Here is a 19,191-nt window from a genome sequence, read left to right as displayed (position 1 = left end):
TTATATTAAATAATAAATTAAATATATAGCTACCAGTGCAGTGTACATTTTAAATTAATCCGCTTAATACAGGTACATCAAGAACCCAGGAAATATTTAAATATGTTTTTGTATGTATTGTTAATATATTTTTTATGTGTACATTTGTTGTGTTTGTGTGTGTGCAAATCCCTGTGACAACGATTCATCTTGTACTTAATAACCTTCCAGCCACAATTCTCTGTGAATGACATGTTTCACGGAAGATGCTGACACTGAGCTTTTTGAATGCATAGAGGATATATTTACTCACCCTGCATGTGTGTGTGTGTGTGTGTGTGTGAGAGAGAGAGTGAGTGAGTTCAGACAGTCTTGTCTGTAGAGATTAAGCCGAGACAGGCAGAGTCTTGTGGTCAGATGAAGACGTGAGCGTGTGTAAATGTGTTTGAGTTGTGGTCAAAATGATTTGACAAGCATTTTTTTTTTTTTTAACTAAGTACGTGTCGTCAACCTCCAGAAGGGAAAAACGTGTGACTACGACACCACAACATAAGCTGAACGCACCTTCAATACAACTATTAACAAAGACACAGATGTAAGCAGGTGATCAGTAATCATGTGACCCACGATAACACTCCGAGCCACACAACGAGATATAAATATAATTGAGACAGCTGTGGATTAGCAGCATGTCTACCGAATACACCAGCAGCAGCAGTGTTTGCATGGGTAGACATCCAGCTCACACAATCTACTTACTTCTGCACTGTTTGGCTGGAAGTGGTAACCTGAGCTTATGACGGATGACAGATGAGAACGCAGAGGTGAGATGAAGGGATACTCTAATGATGACATCCTGAACTGTGATGTTCCAATCAACAGGCCAGGCAAAGTAACACTTAATTCTATGGCTGTCAGATATGACTGGTTCTTAAAAAATGTTCACACAGTCACGCAATGCCGTCGCTGGATATGCTTTCTATATAGCATGCGGCTGGTTTCCCAAAGCAGAGGTTAAACCTCCTTGAACTACATTACATTGTGCTTTCTGTGGTGAAAACCAGTGTATAATTAAAAACAGTATGTGACAGCTGGAGTGTTTCTTGAATTGTCATATTCTGCATTTTTCTCAACTATATGATGCACAAAGACATGGCGTTCAGGTTTTAGCCAAATCTATTTATTTTATTTTCAAAAATACATAAAAAATGCAATTCATACATACAATAACCTATTCCGAGATGAGCAAGTTTTTAATTTCTAATCCTTAATGTTTGAAAAATATTCTCACAAATGTCTGAAAACAAGCTCACAAACTTGAATATCCTTGAAAATATCTGAAACAAACACACACACACACACACGTCTAAAAAAGTCTAAAAATATCCTTAGATATCCTTGAAAACTTAATATCAAATGTCAAAAAATACCACATGTAAAATATCCACACAAACTAAAAAAAAATCTGAAAATATTCTTAGAAACTTTTGAAAAATATCATCATAAATGTTTTAAAATCCTCAAACTCAACAGATTTATCAACAGAAGTAATGGGAAGCCCTCGGAAATATACAGGTTTATGTATTAGCTCTACTTTGGGGGCAAATTTGTACGTAAAATGTAATAAATGACAAAACCTCTCTATGGGGACATTTACATTTTCAAAAAAAAAAAAAAAAAAAAACTAAAAAATACTGTCATTTTAAAATCTAAAGAGTTTTCTATTAAAGACAGGGTTATGGTGTGGTTTAGGTCTACAGTTCTTCTAAGGGTGCTTTCACACCCTTAGAAGAGGGGGCAGTCGTGGCCTAATGGTTAGAGTCGGACTTGTAATCCGAGGGTTCGAGCCTCAGGTCTGGCAGGAATTGTCAGTGTGGGGAGTGAATAACCAGTGCTCTCTTCCACCCTCAATACCACAACTGAGGTGGTTCCCGGACGCTGCAGTAATATGGCTGCCCTTTGCTCCGGGTGTGTGTGTTCACTACTGTGTGTGTGCACTTGGATGGCTTAAATGCAGAGCACAACATCCGAGTATGGGTCACCATACTTGACCACACGTCACTTCACTCACTCACACCTGGCTCGTTTGGAGCGTTTGTTCGGAACCCGTCCTGTTTTCTCCCTTAGTTTGGTTCGTTTAGGCACATGTGAACACGGCAATCGTGCTCAGGTCCGGACCAAAATAATCGGTCCGAAAGTGCCTGAACGGAGTAGTCTCGGCCCGATTGCAAACAGATTCTGAAGCGGTTCACTTGTGGTGAGAAAGCAGTCCGACCCAACAGACCAACGAACCAAGCGGTATCAAAATTCATAACAGGAAATATGTTACATAAAAAGCAGCAGTGTCTGATTCTGTGAGTGAGCACATTAGTTACTGCAGTTGAAAACCAAAGAGCGCCTCTTCATCTCAAAACATTGTGTGACGCAATATTGTAATGAATTAAGTCCCTGTTTCCGAACAAAGCAAACGATCTACAGGTCTGAATACACCCTAATTAGCTTTATATAAACAATAAAAGTCCTCATTTAGATAGTAAATGTGTGTGTGTGAGATGCGTTGGGGTGGGGTACGAGTGGGCCTGTGTGGCTCTAGGGCGGATGGTAAACGGACAGTGAGATCCACTCCATCCATAAGCTCTATTGAGAAGCCAGAGATAAACATCATGTTTTGTATGCTGCATGTGTTAGCGCGTGTCACTTTTGCACTAGCCTGTGTATGTGTGTATCTCCACCCACTGAGCTAATAAAGAGCTCATTCTGTCCTGACAATAAAACCCAAAACTGCCCTCAAATGCACACGCACACACACTCATGTCGTCATCCTCCTCCAAACAAAGAGAGCTGTGTGTTTGCTTTTTTAAATTTTTCTGGATTCTGTGTTTTATGGTTTGATACAAATTGAATACAAAAAAAATGCATAAAACTTTAATTCATTAATTAATTAAAACTTTAAACAATTAAATGACTATTTTTCAAATGTAATCAATTAAAATTTTAACAATTTAACAATATTTTTTTGGCAAACATAGTGTGGCATAACAGAGGTTTACTACTTAAATTAAAATTTACATTCTGCGTTATACAGTAAACTGCTTTATTATGACTGGATTCTGTCTGTGTTATAGCTGCAGAAACTCACACACACCCACACCCACACACACACACACACACACACACACACACACACACACACACAGTCAATCTTAATCAAATCTCCAGAGTGAAGAAGAAATCATGGCCGGCCACTTCAATCAACACTACATCGGCTCTGATGCTGATGACTGCATTGAGAACGTCTGACATCGAAATAACATCATTGTCATGTTTAATATGATGACAGACTTTGTCGAAGGGTTTTGATTTCCTGTTGGCAATGAAGGGAAAAAGGTCTAGAAAAGTTTTAAGGAAGCAAAAAGGTGCTCTTAATATTGTTTGACCTCAATGACTTTCATCAAATGGTCAAAAACTGTTGAAACATTCTTCAAAATATCTTCTTTTGAGCTTACCAGAAAAAAAGAAAGTCATATGGTTTTGGAACGACATGAAGGTTTATGATAGAATGTTTATTTTTAGATAAACTATAGCTTCAATGGATTCAAATTGGTCACATGGCTAAAACTGGCACTCTGATGACTTTGTAAAGTAAAACATTCTTATCATGTAGCCACTGTGGGTTTAAATAAACAGAATCTGGTGAGTTCTGTTAGGTCAGTTTTGACAAAAGAGGGATGAAATTTAATAAGGAAGGGAATGAGTATTTGGGCGTCTATCATGCTTGATGCCAGATGGCAAATGTTCCGATGTTCAGTGGAACATCAACAACGGGACAACAGAATTCAATTTTTGTGGAATTTCCACACGCGTGTGGCAGGAAGGTGATGAGTCGAGTCCCAGCGGGCCGTCTGCAGGAGAACATAATTGAAACAACACCCCTAACTCCATCAACATCAAGTCAAATTCCAGTCAGGATTAGAGCTTTAGCCCAGACTATATAATACATGCCATAGAGTGGCCAAGAAATGTCTGAAAAGGAGCGTTTGTCCTGGAATAAAGGGACGTCACAAGCGTGCAGGGTTGAATGTGAAAGCCTGTTGTGAGTTGAGAAGTGTCAGATTGAAGGTATGAATCAGATGGAGGAGTAGAGTGTGGGATTGTGGGGTAGGGAGGCGGTGTAGATGTGGAGGAATGGCAGTGAGTCACTGACATCAAAGAAAAAATAATGGAGGAGAGAGGAAATAAGAGGGATAAAAGAAGAGAGGAATAAGACAGTACTGTCTTACAGGGAAGTTCAACGTAGTATTAACAGAAAATAATTACAATTCATTACTTAAGTTTGTTAAAACACTTTAGTGATACATGAACTAGCAATGAACAACAATGTTCAATGTTTAAAATGTGTAAGCATTTGTAGAAAAATGCTGTTTCAAATGCTTTTTCAATAATCTGCTCAATAATCGCTCAGATAAATGTCAAAATACATAAGAAAAGGTCTATTGTTACTTCATTTTCGTTGTGACTAATTTTAATTAACCGAATTGAAACAATCGAAGTCTCTGGGGTATTGCATTGGGATAAACATTACAATCTATATGATTCAAAAGTCACAAGACTAAAAATCACTCATTTGTGCACAGTTACAGTGAGTATTTCTTGTAATGTAGACCCTGTAACCTTTTCATGATACATGGGAGACAATTTAAGTAACTTCATAGCCCAAATAACAGATTTTTTGTACCAAAGAATGAATGCAAGCACTGTAACACAAATTCAACCTACACATTTCTGCTTTTAATGCCTTGCCCTGTAGACTTCCACTGCAAGCGCATTCACAGTAATGTGCTGTTTACTCTGACTAAGGTCTACAGAGAGAGGAAAGAGAACAGAGAGGACTCAAATGAGAAGTTCTGTGCGGCTGCATGGCCTTCTGATGAAGGCGATGCAAATATCTCCTGCCCAGAACACAGAGAGGAACTCATGCTGAGAATGATCAAAGGACAAGGTCTCTATCTGACAGCAAATGAAGGTCCATCAGCCCAACAATTACCAGGTTCAGATTTCAAAACGCACTTTGTGCCACTCTTTGTGCAGTGTTGCCAGATTGAGCTGTTTGAAGTCACCGAATTTAGCTAGTCTTGATTGAATTGTGCGAAAGATGTGCTTAGGCAGGTAGACCAAATATTTTGTCATGATTTGGGTGCATTTTTAAGGAAATATACAATGAAGAAATTAAATAACAAAAAGGTTGTTCAATGCTGTCCATAAACTGTGTTGCCAAATTCCGAATGTTCTACACAAGTAGCTTATACACAAGTGACTTATCCAGTTTGGCAGTAAAACAAGTTTCCTAAATAATCTTAACAATGGCAAAGTGAGAAGAAATGTAAAATCCTCAATGCTTAATGATTGTGTGAAAAGAGCATTTTCATGTGACACTACTTAAAAACAAATTCCAATGCTAAGGATTACAGATACTCTCTAGATGAGAGCACAGGATTATTCAGAATGAATGGACATCAGTTGTGTTCCATATTCTGACAGCGTTTTTGGGAGCTGTGACTCTATGAAAAAAAATTGATTCATCTAACTGAAGGTACATAGGTAATATTATGCTCAAATTAGAGTTTGGAAAGACAATCTGGCAACCGTATCTGTGTCGGTGTGTGTTTGTTTAAGTGTGACAGGGACAGTCTGAGAGAAATCACTTCTAATTACAGCAACAAGTAGTTTGGCTTTATAGCTATACTTTCTTTCAAACACACAAGGCAAAACATACATTTGTGCGAACAGAGCACACATTCACATTTGTAATAACAGAGTGAAGAGGAAGAGTGACGTCATAGCATAGCACAGCTGTCAGCTTGTAAACAGTTTACACTTCACTCTCATATGTTTTGTAAAGAAATACATTTAAGCTCAAAATCTGATCTGGTAAAAACAAACAATAGGCTAAAAATAGAGAAGAAGAGAAGTAAAGTATAACTTGTCTTGGATAATCCAACATAAGTGGTAGAGCTTTTAAGACAGTGTTTATGTCTTCTGGTTAACTGATGGAAAAACACACCATCACACACACACACACACATGCGTTAATCCCTCACTACACTGTTAACATGGGATCTTGTCAGTGTTTGCAATCATACAAAATCTCTTTTTCTAAAGACAGCTCCAACTATCTCAAAGCTGCCATGGATTACATGATGTGATTCCTTAAGTTCAGTCCCATAACACAACATTACACACTATTGCTGCAAAGTCTGGCTTTACATCAGTAATCAGCAGTACACATAGAGGTCTACTCACTGATAATAATAAGGACTTGACAAATGCTAGAGAATCTATCAGATGTGGCAGGACTTCACTAATGAATCATGCTGATGATCTGGTAAAAACAAACAATAGGCTAAAAATAGAGAAGAAGAGAAGTAAAGTATAACTTGTCTTGGATAATCCAACATAAGTGGTAGAGCTTTTAAGACAGTGTTTATGTCTTCTGGTTAACTGATGGAAAAACACACCATCACACACACACACACACATGCGTTAATCCCTCACTACACTGTTAACATGGGATCTTGTCAGTGTTTGCAATCATACAAAATCTCTTTTTCTAAAGACAGCTCCAACTATCTCAAAGCTGCCATGGATTACATGATGTGATTCCTTAAGTTCAGTCCCATAACACAACATTACACACTATTGCTGCAAAGTCTGGCTTTACATCAGTAATCAGCAGTACACATAGAGGTCTACTCACTGATAATAATAAGGACTTGACAAATGCTAGAGAATCTATCAGATGTGGCAGGACTTCACTAATGAATCATGCTGAAAAAAAATATTGTCAATTAACGTTAAATCAGTAAAGTACACCAGGACATAGTAGTCTACTGCATCATTAACAACCTCATGCTCAGAACTGACCCACAAGATTGGGAACGGCACCAAGCAAATACATTTTCATTTTCATAATTCCTTTAGTGAATTTTGTATAAACAGCACAGACAGCACATTCAAATAAATAATTTCTTTAAGGTTTCTTTCATCAAAACAGACATTTTGTTTAGTTTATGTCGTTTTTAACACTCTTTCTGAGTCTTAGAATTAAACAGGGAACAATGTCAATTGTGGTTAAAGAGTACTGCTGAATGTACTGACAACAAGCATTAATGGTAAACTAAAATATACTTTAATGTCATTTCATTGAAACTTGTATGTCATGTATTTAAGTATATTTGTAATAATGAAGTTGTAATTTAAAGTAAAGTAAACTTTCAAACTTTTAATTTGACATTATTATAAAGTGTACCGAAGTGTGTTAAGAAGAAAGTGTGTTCTTTTTAAGTACTATTAAGTGGATATTTCATTTCATCAATATTTTATCATCTGCAAGTACAGTTGTTTAAAAATTATACATTTAAGATTTGAGGCAAATTACAATGTCTATGTTTTTGTCCATACAATGAAAGTCAATAGAGTTCTTTATCAATAGTGTATACAGGTTAGGAACAACAACACGAGGGTATACTGTAAGTTTAAACGTTGTAAATAAAACAAAGATTACTGAAGTATGTTTTTTTAATGCTATTTCAATTTTCAAAAAATTTACTTTAAAATATCACATTTAATTGAATGTGTACAGTTGCTGTTTCTTTGTAATTGTTTGTAAAATGTACTAGCAATATCTGTGTGAAAATTGTTTCTACACCATTTTTTAATGCCTTTAACAAATCCCACATCCACTGTAGTGGTTTAACTGCACTGGATCATACACGGATGGTAATCAATTGAGTGTATGATTGATTACGTCCAGCACTGAACCCTCGTGTGGCATAACTCAGCTGTAGCGTAAGAGGTCTGTCCTGAGAAGCCTTCAAAATAAAGGCAGAAAGTGGATCACTCTCCATCCACTTTGAGGATCAGCGCTGATCTGCTAAAGCAGGTGAGTCGGAGACAAAAATAAAGGTACAAATGAGCAAATGCAGATCAGGTCAGAAATTGGAGTGAAGTCTAAAACTGCCGGCTGCTTAGAATACATTGGCCTGTCTGTACTCTAATGAGATCAGCTCCTGCACAGGTAAATGGACTGGGATTACTGAGAGATCAGACTCCAAGCAGTTATGACTCTCCAGCGGAAGGGTCAATCCCATAATGCAACACAAGAGTCGGACGCTTTAGCTGCCTCCACTACATTTAGGCTGAGCAGAAATAGGCCTCAGCTTTCATTGGTCAAACTAAAACTGTCCAGGATTTTACTTTGAAAATAGTAAATGGTTAAAAGGTTGGATGTGTTTGAAGATGGACCATGTTTTGTAATTGGTTGGTCCAAAAATGTTATAAGGAGGAAAAGACAAACCAGTCGTAAAAAATAATAGGGGCAAATCGTAACTTTGTAAATATTAAATCAGTTAAAAGAGCATTAAAGAGCATTTAACCGATAGGTCTGGCCTGGCAAGCAAAAGGTAACCATTAAACCACAGGCTGCTTGAGGGGGATTGTGTCTGAAATAAGTGTACTGTAAACTGTTCCAGATTAAACAGCTTGCTCAGGACATGATTGTTAACAGAAATAAAGGCAAAGACAAAAGGACTTACCTGAGAGCTCTGCTGAGTTTGTCGTAGTTCATCTGAGGTTTGCACTTGCGGGCGCCCCACAACCTGGCCACCTCATCAGGGTCTTTGATCACAAACTCCCCATAATCTCCCTGCCAGGCAATCACATCATGATACTCCTCCTTCCTCAGCAGCTCTAGGATAAAGTGCCACAGCTGGATCTGTCTGGAGCCAGGACTGGACTCGGGCTTATAGGCCCAGTCTGGGAACGCAAACCCTGCAGAGACGGAGAGAGGACAGAGAAGAGATCAGACTTTGGTTGATCTGTCCAGATGCAAAGAAAGAGGACTACTTTTATTCACTGACAAACAAGGCCAGTGATCCTCCCTTTCACTGCTGCCATCATCTTCAGTAGGCATGTACACTGCATCATACTGTAATAGCATGTATACCATATCAAAGTCTGACCTGGGAAATCGGCAGATCCTATTTCCCTACTGTTCAGTTTGAACTCTACTTATAAAATTAAGCCAAAATCCCCAAAACTGGGATTGGGATTGGCCAATATAAAATTCTATACAACTTTGTCTAAATAAATTGAAAATAAAACAGTAACAAAAAATTGATATATTTTGAGATTTCCTAAAGATAGCATTTTTAAAAATTAACTTAAAAACAGGAGAAATTGGCAAACACAATTAAGTGTCAAATGTTGACCAATATATATCCCTAATAACTGTATTCATTCATTAATTATTATTATTAATTATTATTTTTGAATTACAAGGTTGGAGGTTCCTGGAAATTGGCATTTATCAATATTGGAAGCTGATATTAGGTCAATCCAATCTATACACTTGTCTGTGTCAGGTTTAAAATGTAAATTTTAAATTATTTTACAAGCAGGTAACACAGCTCACAGTTAATATCAGTCATATTGGATATAATTACAAAAAACTGAATTTGATTGCCAGAGAAATAACTGATGAAATGCATATCTTTTATGCAATGCAAGTCACTTTAGAAAAAAAGCTTTCACCGAATGTATAAATGTAAATCTTCAAAAAGCTCTATATCGTCACATCTCTTATCATCAATCACCTTGAGGTCTGATTTGTCACCAGCAACCACACTCAATCTAACACACAACCAGATGCGATTGGCATTTTTTTTAGAAACAAGAAATGATTTGAAAGGGCTGCTGAGAGGATGGAGGGTGTCCAGTCACTGAGGGTGAGGACGGGTGAAGTGGGGTTAGGCAGGGTCAGGTTAGGCTGAGGCTGGTAAAGGTCGGATAGGGTAACGGCTCACAGTGGTTCCTCAACAGCTGATCCTCTTAACACTCAGTTTCACACACAGCGGCCCTTTACACACACACACAGACACACTTACTTAGCTATGTAAATCGGAACATTCTATAGACTTCTAATGTTTTTATATTAGGTAGTTATAAATAATATAACCTAACCCTAACTTACAACCTAACAGGAAACTTTCTGAATTAATGAATGGATTCTGAATAAGTTAATTTACTTTATTTTTACAAATGAAGACATCTCCAAAAGTAGGTTGTCAAATTTAGCTTACTTCTGGGTACAAATTTGTCCCCAAAATAAGGTCAAGTAGGTGCACACACACACCCAAACACAAGGAACTGCTCCTGCATGGGTAATTGTTTTTATCAGGCAGCTTTTTTTGTGTGATTTAACCATTATTAATTCTGTCTAAATGATCTCTAATGGAGCTACTTTCAGTTTAACTGCATTTAAACCCTCACTTCATTGTTCAATTCATTTCTGCAGAATAAAATGTGTCTTTTCCACCAAGTAAACCAAACCATTCTCATTTATAACTTTAAGGCAATTGGGATCATTTTTTTATCCATTTAGATCAGACTATGGAGAGTTTAAAATCAACCATGAATCAGTTTTGCTTTTATTATAAATGATCCCAACACTTCTCAACAACTTCTGACAATTTACTGATTCGTAGAATCAGACAAATCACTTCCTCCTGATGACTCAACAAATCTAAAATACACACTCAAGTGGTTGTTTTTCCTGTTTCTAACTGCTAACAACCTGAACATTTTTTCTTTCTACAAGACAGGAACCCAGTGAAAAACAGTGCCTTTTCTGTACATTTTTAAGAGGCAGTGTCAATGTCAGTGTGTTTTTATACCTGGACTGGAAAGACGTTTATCATCTTTTTACCTTCAGCAAATAAACAGAAGTACATTTACAGAACATAGCACATCCTATAACCTCTATGTGCTCTCAAAACATCACTCTCTCACACACACACACACACACACATACACACACACAGAGGGCACATCTGATTGCTCCTTTAAGAGGTCAAATGTACCATGCACCAGAGAGCGAAGTCTGACTTCAGGAGCTGCAGACAAGGATCTGGTTTCACAGCTCACGTTCTCTCTCTTTCTCTCTCTTTCACTTACACACACACACACACTCACACATGAAAAGGATCCTTACTAAGAAGTTTGAGCTAAATTCAATATGTCTGTCAAACTCCCTGATGAACAATGAAGAGGAGACACTATATGTCACACACTCACACACACACACACACACACATGCACCAGCAGGCACAGATACAGTTACTGCTCTATCGTAACACACATACAAACATCAATGTTGATTCACATTCAAGTCTACAATCACGCATACAATTCAACTCATCCAGCACCCTGATTCAGGTGTGATCTGAATTAATGCTGTGCCAGTCGCCCGATCTCTGTGTTTGTCTCAGGATGAACGGCTGTTACACATGCGAAGAACCTCTAACAGCAGTGAGCTTGTTTTTTTAGATGAAACCTCATCAGGCACTGTGTGTGTGTTATTAATCATATTACAGACGATTACAGAGTGTTCCAGCATCAATGCTCTGTTATGACCCATGTTTCACACCCACATCGTATCACACGACACCTCTGCATTTCTCAGAAATACACACCTATATATACAAAAAAAGTATGTACACTACCGTTCAAAAGTAAGCGGTCTGTAGGATTTTTAAAAAATGTTTCTGAAAGAAGTTCATCAAGGCTGATATTTTATTATTTATTTGATATAAAATAATATTGTGACATTTTAATACAATTCAAAATAACTGTTTTCTGTTTTAATATCCTTTCATTTTTTTGGAATGGTAAAGCTGAATTTTCAGCAGCCATTTCTTCAGTCTGGTGTCACATGATCCTTCAGAAATCATTTTATTATGCTGCTCTGGTGCTCAAAAAACATTTCGTATTATTATTAGTTGAAAACGTTTGCTTAATGAAGTGTGAAAAGTGTGAAAAAAATATTTTTTTAAAGAAATATTTATAAATATCATTATTGTCATTTATCAATTCAGTGCATCCTTGATGAAAAACGTATTATTTATATATATATATATATATATATATAAGGGCTGCCCTCGACTAAAGATTTGCCATGGCACACCGGCAGAAGTAATGATTATGAATGTGTCAGGTAAAAACAGTAAGGAATATATATATATATATTTGTATGTTTTTTTTTTTTTTTTTTTTTTTTTTTTTTTCCCCCTCCGCCTGCAAATATGGAATGGATGATGCATCTGTAGTTTCATATCGCAAAAAGTTGCGTTTACACAGTGCAAACAAAAATACGCAGGAACCTTCACATACGTTTAACAGCCAAGATCGAAATAGCTGAATAAGCTTTTATTTGACAACATTTTAATGAAAGCGACCAATCATCATTGTTCATCACCAACTCCAGATTGAAAGGAAACGAAGTCTTCACAAATATCTTCATTGTGCACATCTATAGAAAATGAAACCTGCACTGGTTGACAACGGTGACGCTTAAGGTCATTCTGATGTAGCATTTCATTTTCCCAGACAAAAGCCTCTTATACTAGGTTATTATTCCTCTTTATTCGAATTCTATTGGTGGATTAGAACACACATATTTTAATACACCTTTAAATTGCCAAAAAAAAAAAGATTTTAATTAGAATTTTGGAACTCAAATGAAAGATTCCAACCGTCCTATGATTTACGCTAGGGCTGCACGATAAATCGCATGCGATATTTAACGCGCATCTTGTCAGAAAAGCCGGTTCTGTAATCAGCGGTAAATCTCCATCACCTGCGTGCTTTCACATTGAGCAGCATTAACTACACAGATCCGTTGTTCACTGACGAGCTGCGCAAAACCACGTTCATATTCGCGCGATTTTTTGCGCAGCTCGTCTGTGAACAACGGCTCTGTGTAGTTAATGCTGCTCAATGTGAAAGCCCGCACGTGATGGAGATTTACCGCTGATTACAGAACCGGCTTTCTGACAAGATGCGCGTTAAATATCGCATGCGATTTATCGTGCAGCCCTAATTTACGCAATGCAGAAATTTAGGGAAAATTAAAACGGATTTCATAGGACTCTAAAAATATTAACATCTGCCTAAAATCAAGCCCTAATCTAAAAATAAAACAAGCCATGGAAACTGTACATAGCTGACAAATTTCTTGTTTTTGAAAGTGAATCAACCTGAAGTCCACGTTCGTGATGAGTTGTGTGTCCTAAGGAGCTGTGCGAGTGTCTTAACAGCATGTTGTGTTGTGTGAGAGTGTATGACCTCATCCCCCCCACCCTACTTAACCTTTGTGACCTTCGTCCCCCCCATACACCTTCTCTCCCTCTCTTTGCCCCACTCCCCCCAGGAGGAGACACTAGATCCCCATTACAGAGAGAAGACAGACCCACAAACACACACCGCATCAATAATGCAACAGCCTGATTGCCTTAGTGTGTGTTGTTGGGAGATATTCTCTGTCCTGGGATGCCCAAGTGTGTGAGAGTTAAAAAGAGAGAAGAAAACTTAGAAAGAAGAACGTGGAAAACTGAGCGAGATGACAAAGAGAGGAGAGACAAGACAAGAAACAGAAGAGAAAACAGATGAGAGAACAAGAAGGAAAAGAAAAGAGGGGGCCTGAGGAGGGAGTGGGAGAGAGGGAAACAATAGAGAGAGGGAAAGGGGGATGGGGTGAGAGAGAGAGAGAGGGATGAGATCATAGTTCTTCTAGTAGTCTGTTGTCACTCAGGTCATATTGCCTGCCTCCCTCTCTCTGAGGCATCGATTGCACTCAAGAATGTAAATCTCGCAGGCACTCCTGCACTTTAGTCTTTCATAGGAAGTATTTAAAGAATTCAGAGCATCCGAGGAAACTACTGCTCTGCTCTGCACAGTGGCATGTTCATACAGAAAGAAAGACAAGACAACCCACAGAGACACACTTTCACACATTTCAAGACCTCATTCCACATTTTCCTAAAATGTCTGAAACAGGTCAAATGCAGCTGATACTGGAGGAGGGCAGACATGCATCTGTCACAGCCAAATTTAAATTTGAACTTCACACCATCAGATCCCCAAAAAAGCTCTGATCTTTATATCACTATCTCATTCATTTTCTCTACATGAAATTAGCCTTAATATTTACTGACATTTTGCTGGAAGTTTTTAATGGTATTATTTAGTGCTCATTATATGTTATTTTAATTAATATTTCATTTTATTTCAAACTGTAATTTTAACCCTTTTGATTTCAAGTGTGTTGACTGGCTTTAGCCCCGTTTATTACTTAGTGACTCACAAAATTTGATGTTTTGGCTTCATTAACACTGACTACCCAAATTTTGTCTGAAATGTAAGTTATTTAACAGTTTGGTTGTTTTATAAAAGCAATATCACACTATCAATCTATTTTATATTTTATTTTATACACTTGTTTAAAAGCTTGGGGGTAACATTTTTTTTTAAAGAAATTAATACTTTTATTCAGTAAGGACGCATTAAATTGAAATCTTTTGTAATGTTATAAATGTTTTTACTGTCACATTTGATCAGTGTAATGCTGTTCTTTTGAACCCTCTACTAATCAAGAATCCTGAAAATAAATAAATAAATTCCGTTAGTTTAGATTAGTTTTCAAATTTGATAATAATAAGAAATGTTTCTGACTCCAAGGATTTGAATGGTTGGTAGTGTACATTTTTTTAAATATTATTAACATTACACGTTTTATTGTTTTTAACAATCTTGTGTGTGTTGATGCTTTAGTAAAACTATATGCAAAACCACTGTGCCGATAAAGTACTTTGAAATTGAAATTGAGAGAGAGAGACTCAAAATAACTCCTCAAAAAGTTCTGAAGGAGTTTCTGTCAGGCAGCACAGAGGAGGGATTCAGTTATTGGCTGGAAAAAAGCAAAACAAAAACAACTCTTCCTCTGTCTGCGCTTTTCTCAGATGGGAGCTGCCAACAAAGAGAGTTTGGTAAAAGAGGATGGCTAGACAAATCAAATTCATTACGATTCAGAAGGATATCATTCTACGTCGTTCTCCAAAAGTACTGAAGCCTTTTCTTCTGTTTCCAACAGGACTAAGCAGTATGGACACAATTTAATTTCCTGTAATTTCAGTGGCACTACATCTTTATGTAACATACACTGGACCTGTGACTGTTCCCTGGTCATTTTCACACCTCTGCTGAGACTGTGAGCAAGTATGTGTATGTGTGTATGTGTGTGTGTAAACTGATAGAAAATAACTCAGTGTGAAGAGAAAGGAGACAGATCATCAGTGGTTTAACACTAACAGGTGAGTGTGAGGGCTGAATATAGCACAAAGTTGGCATTCAAAGTGTGTGGCTTGAGGCCACAAAGTGAATTTGAAAGTGTGTGTGGAGAAGCATGTTGAGACCGATCTCTTTGCGCACTCACACACACATTTTGACAACACACTGTGTCTTATGTCTTTTCCAATTACACTTTTCTCAAAACCATGTCACTGCTCACAAACATCAGCATATGATTCTTAACACTGTTTTGAAATTCAACGTAATTTAATTGTCATTTTATGCCATTACAGGCTGCTTTGATGTAAAAAAATATTTAAAAAGGCATAATATCATAAATTTTTCAATTATTATTTATTAACAAATTCTGCTTATAAAAGTTACAAAAGTTTATTATGCCACAAAAATAAATATTTTAGTTTTGCTTTGATTGTAATAACTGAAACGCCCACTTCACATGTGAAATGAGCTGTGCGCCAGTTCTCACGTCGGCTTCCGAGTTTGCTGTAAATATAGTTTTTTAACTCCTGTACTCTTCTGCATTACATTGTGACAGGATCACAAAACAGTCCATGATAAAATACAGTTTTCAGTAAAATACAGTTACGTTCAGACTGAAATTATCATGCATCTTGTTAAAAATAATTTTTATACTGTGACAAAAACTCCAACATCGGCACTGGCCACCTGTTGGTAGAAAATATGTTTTACTGGCTACAATACATAATGAACTAATGTCATAAATGTAAGAAAATACAAGATAAAAAAAGAAATCAGAGTCTCTCAGTAAGCAGAGTGAAACCATACTGCTGTTTAAGATTAATTATACAGAAAAGAGAGAGAGAGAGAGAGAGAGAGAGCGCATTACAACAGATGAATGAGTGTGAACCTGCATATGAAGAGAGTAAAACTTAACTGTCTACTGTAAACACTCACACGCACACAAGAGCTGTTTCATGATGTGCCTTGAAAAAGACCAGGGGGTTAGTCATGGCCTTGAAGCTCCAAAAATAGACACAAACACATTGGAGTTATTGTTTTAGATATAGAGAGAGGGGGGGACAGAGAGAGAAGAAGCAAATGAAAGGATGAAATGCAAAGTTAAGGGGTTTCACACTTCAACTTTCTCACTGTAACATTCTTCTTTCACACTCCAGTACTTCTCCAAGCAGTAATAGCTCTTTCCAGGAACAGAGAGAGAGAGAGAGAGAGAGAGAGAGAGGGTGGAGAGGTATGGAATGAAAGCAACAAAAGTTTGCATAATTTCTCTTTTTAAATTCCTGAGTCCTGACACAAAAAGACATACATTTAGTGTGTGTGAAGAAACAATTACTTCCTTAGAAACCCATAACAAAAACACACTGTAGTAAATGATAGTTAACCCAAAAATAAAAAGTCTGTCACCATTTACTCATCCTCATGTCATTCCAAACCTGTATGACCTACTTTCTCTCATTGAACTCAAACGAAAACTTGTGAAAGAATCTCCAAAACACTCTTTTCCATACAATGAAAACATACTGTGATCAGGCACTACCAAACTCAAAAGAAAATGACAAAGTCAAATAAATATAATTATTCCTCAGAGCGTGCTTGTGTACAATTGTTAGTGGACCCAGTATCCGCCCCTGCTGAACCCCTTTTCGCAAGGTCACATATTCTTCGAAATATCCCTTTTCTCCACTGAATAAATAAAGTAATATGGGTTTGGAACAACATGAGGGTGGGTAAAAGATGACAGAACTATTTGGGTGGAATAGCTAAGCATGTATTTCTTCACACACATCTCTTTAAGCATTGTGTGTGTTGAGTATTTGCAAACTATTAGTACACAGAGGAGAGGTGGAGCATCCCGCGTCCCAGAGCTCAGAGTATATTTGTCTTCTCATCCTCCGCTCATTACCCTTCTATCTCTCCTTTCCATCTCTCTCTGTGAATATGACTTATTCATTCAATTCCTAGATGAGCCACTCGTCCCCTATCACTCTCCCTCTCATTTAAATTACCATCTCAAACTTCTCACACTACTGCAGTCAAACACTTCATTCTATTTACACTCTCTCTTTTTCACAGACTGATGATTTGTGAATCTTTCAAATAGTCAGTTCTCGGCATATTTCACTACTATTGCAAGGACAAAATTTGACCCTCACAAGTATAGTCACACACATAAACAGCCTCTCTCTAGTCAGTGTTAATGGTCCGACAGGTAGGTGAGAAAATGAGAGTTCAGCCCTCCCACCTTAACACTTACTGATCAGAGCGTGTGAGTGTTTGTGTAAGATTGTTAGCGGACCCAGTACCCTCCCATGGTGACCCCCTTTTCTCAAGGTCACTTCTGATTTACCTGAATTGTGTCAAACAGTGAAAACAAGTTGAAGGTAAGATATATCAACCAAGTGATGCAACCGTCTGACGTGTCATTGACAGGTTATGAAACTGGCAGGTTATATCACCCCTGTGTCACTAAGTATTTTAGTGCAGTGGTTGAGCGCCTGTACTGCAGGAGCAGTAGGGTTAAAAGCACTAGAGAGTTACAGTAAAGTGTGCTTGCGTATGCGTGAATGTGTGCGTATATGTACGTGTGACTGGGTGTTTCCTGGAATGTGTCACCATTGCGGTACAGGAAGTTAGCAACTGTTCTGCACCACAACAACATCTTTGCTTCCTGTATATGTGCGTGCATTCATGTGTGTGTGTGTGAGGGACAGATTTTGACTCAGAGCATCTGTACTATAACATTTGTCACTTTCCTCTCATTTGAACCAGATCTGATGGGAGTCGCAAACTTTCAACAAGAGTCACGCCAACCGACACACTATCATTTCGCAGCACAGAGTGATAAAAATAATAAAGAAAAACAAGCAACAGGCACAGTTTGTGTTGGTGTTTGTGCGAGCATGCGTCAGCGCTGACTCAGTGCGTGAGCGTGTTTGTAATTCAGCATTCACAACGCAAACAATCTCTCTCCTCCATTCCCTTGCTTTCTCCATCCTCTCCCTCTTTCTCTTGGACACCATCTCCTAGCAACCAGACACTTCAGGCCTAAAAATAAACCCCTAGAAATGAAGAGAACAAGAAATAAAACATAAACGACAATTAATCCTTTCACCAGAGCGTGAGTCTCAAATAGAAAAGGTAGGAGCAAGAACAGAGGACAAGAGAAAGAAGTGAGGCCCAGAAGAAGAGAAGAAAGAAACAGAGAGAGAGCCAGCAACAGGTATTTGTTAAATTTCTCGTGCATTCCAGCACTTCTAGCTTGCTGGGAAGTGAGCAGACTTTTTTAGAGTCTACAAACACAATATTACTGAGAAACTCTTATAACGCAATGGTTTTCACACCAAAAAGCAGCTATATTTACTCTCCTTCTAAACCTATAATCTCCAAAAACAAGTCCACATCATTAGATTACATTTAATTTGGCTGATTTGTGACTTCAAATGTTCTCACAAGATTGGTTTTTGATTTGTGAGTGAATACCACTTAAAATGTTCTCACTAGTTGGACATGATTGACTATGTTTGAACACTCTCTACTCTCGTTTGGTTTACACTTTTGGTATAAAGTCAAAGTTCTTTCTCAAGTGTAGTAGGTGGGCCAAAGGGAAACCCTGCTTTCTTTAACCGGCCTAAATTTAACCAAATGAACACTTTTATGCATTCTTAACCAATTGCAATATTGACAGAGCACACCCGATTCACACACACACACTTTATTAGCACACCTAGGCCTGTCGCAATAATCAATATATCAACTTATTGCGCAATATATGTACATGACCTCAATAATTTTTGGTGATGCAATATATCGGCCATTATATTTACTTAAAAATTAATGTCAACATTAGGGGTGTAACGATTCACTCGTTTTCTCGATGCATCGATTACAAACCCTGACGATGCAATGCATCGATCTTGAAACATGGATTTTTGAATCGTGAATCGTCGATTTCGGACAGTAATCGATATAAAATGCTAAGAATCGAATGAATCGCGATTTCTATAGCGATTCAATGCTTTCAAAATATATACA

The 19,191-nt window shown here is 37.6% G+C and overlaps 1 protein-coding gene across 3 annotated transcripts in view; it reads right to left on the bottom strand.

Moving 5' to 3' along the window:
- Positions 1-19,191, bottom strand: part of LOC107724159 (ETS domain-containing transcription factor ERF-like) — a 56,208-nt gene that overhangs the window by 7,754 nt on the left and 29,263 nt on the right. For all 3 annotated transcript variants that reach the window (XR_001638000.1, XM_016532964.1, XM_016532965.1), the window contains exon 2: positions 8,571-8,805. Coding sequence is in view for 2 of the 3 variants with exons in the window: in XM_016532964.1 (XP_016388450.1) it covers positions 8,571-8,805 (235 nt within the window). In the remaining variant the exon portion in view is untranslated. The remainder of the gene's footprint in view (positions 1-8,570; positions 8,806-19,191) is intronic.

The sequence above is a fragment of the Sinocyclocheilus rhinocerous genome, unplaced genomic scaffold (assembly GCF_001515625.1).
Source record: "Sinocyclocheilus rhinocerous isolate Xijiao unplaced genomic scaffold, SAMN03320098_v1.1 scaffold1326, whole genome shotgun sequence".
NCBI classification, from domain to species: Eukaryota; Metazoa; Chordata; class Actinopteri; order Cypriniformes; family Cyprinidae; genus Sinocyclocheilus; species Sinocyclocheilus rhinocerous.
This window is presented reverse-complemented; position numbering and strand designations above follow the sequence as displayed.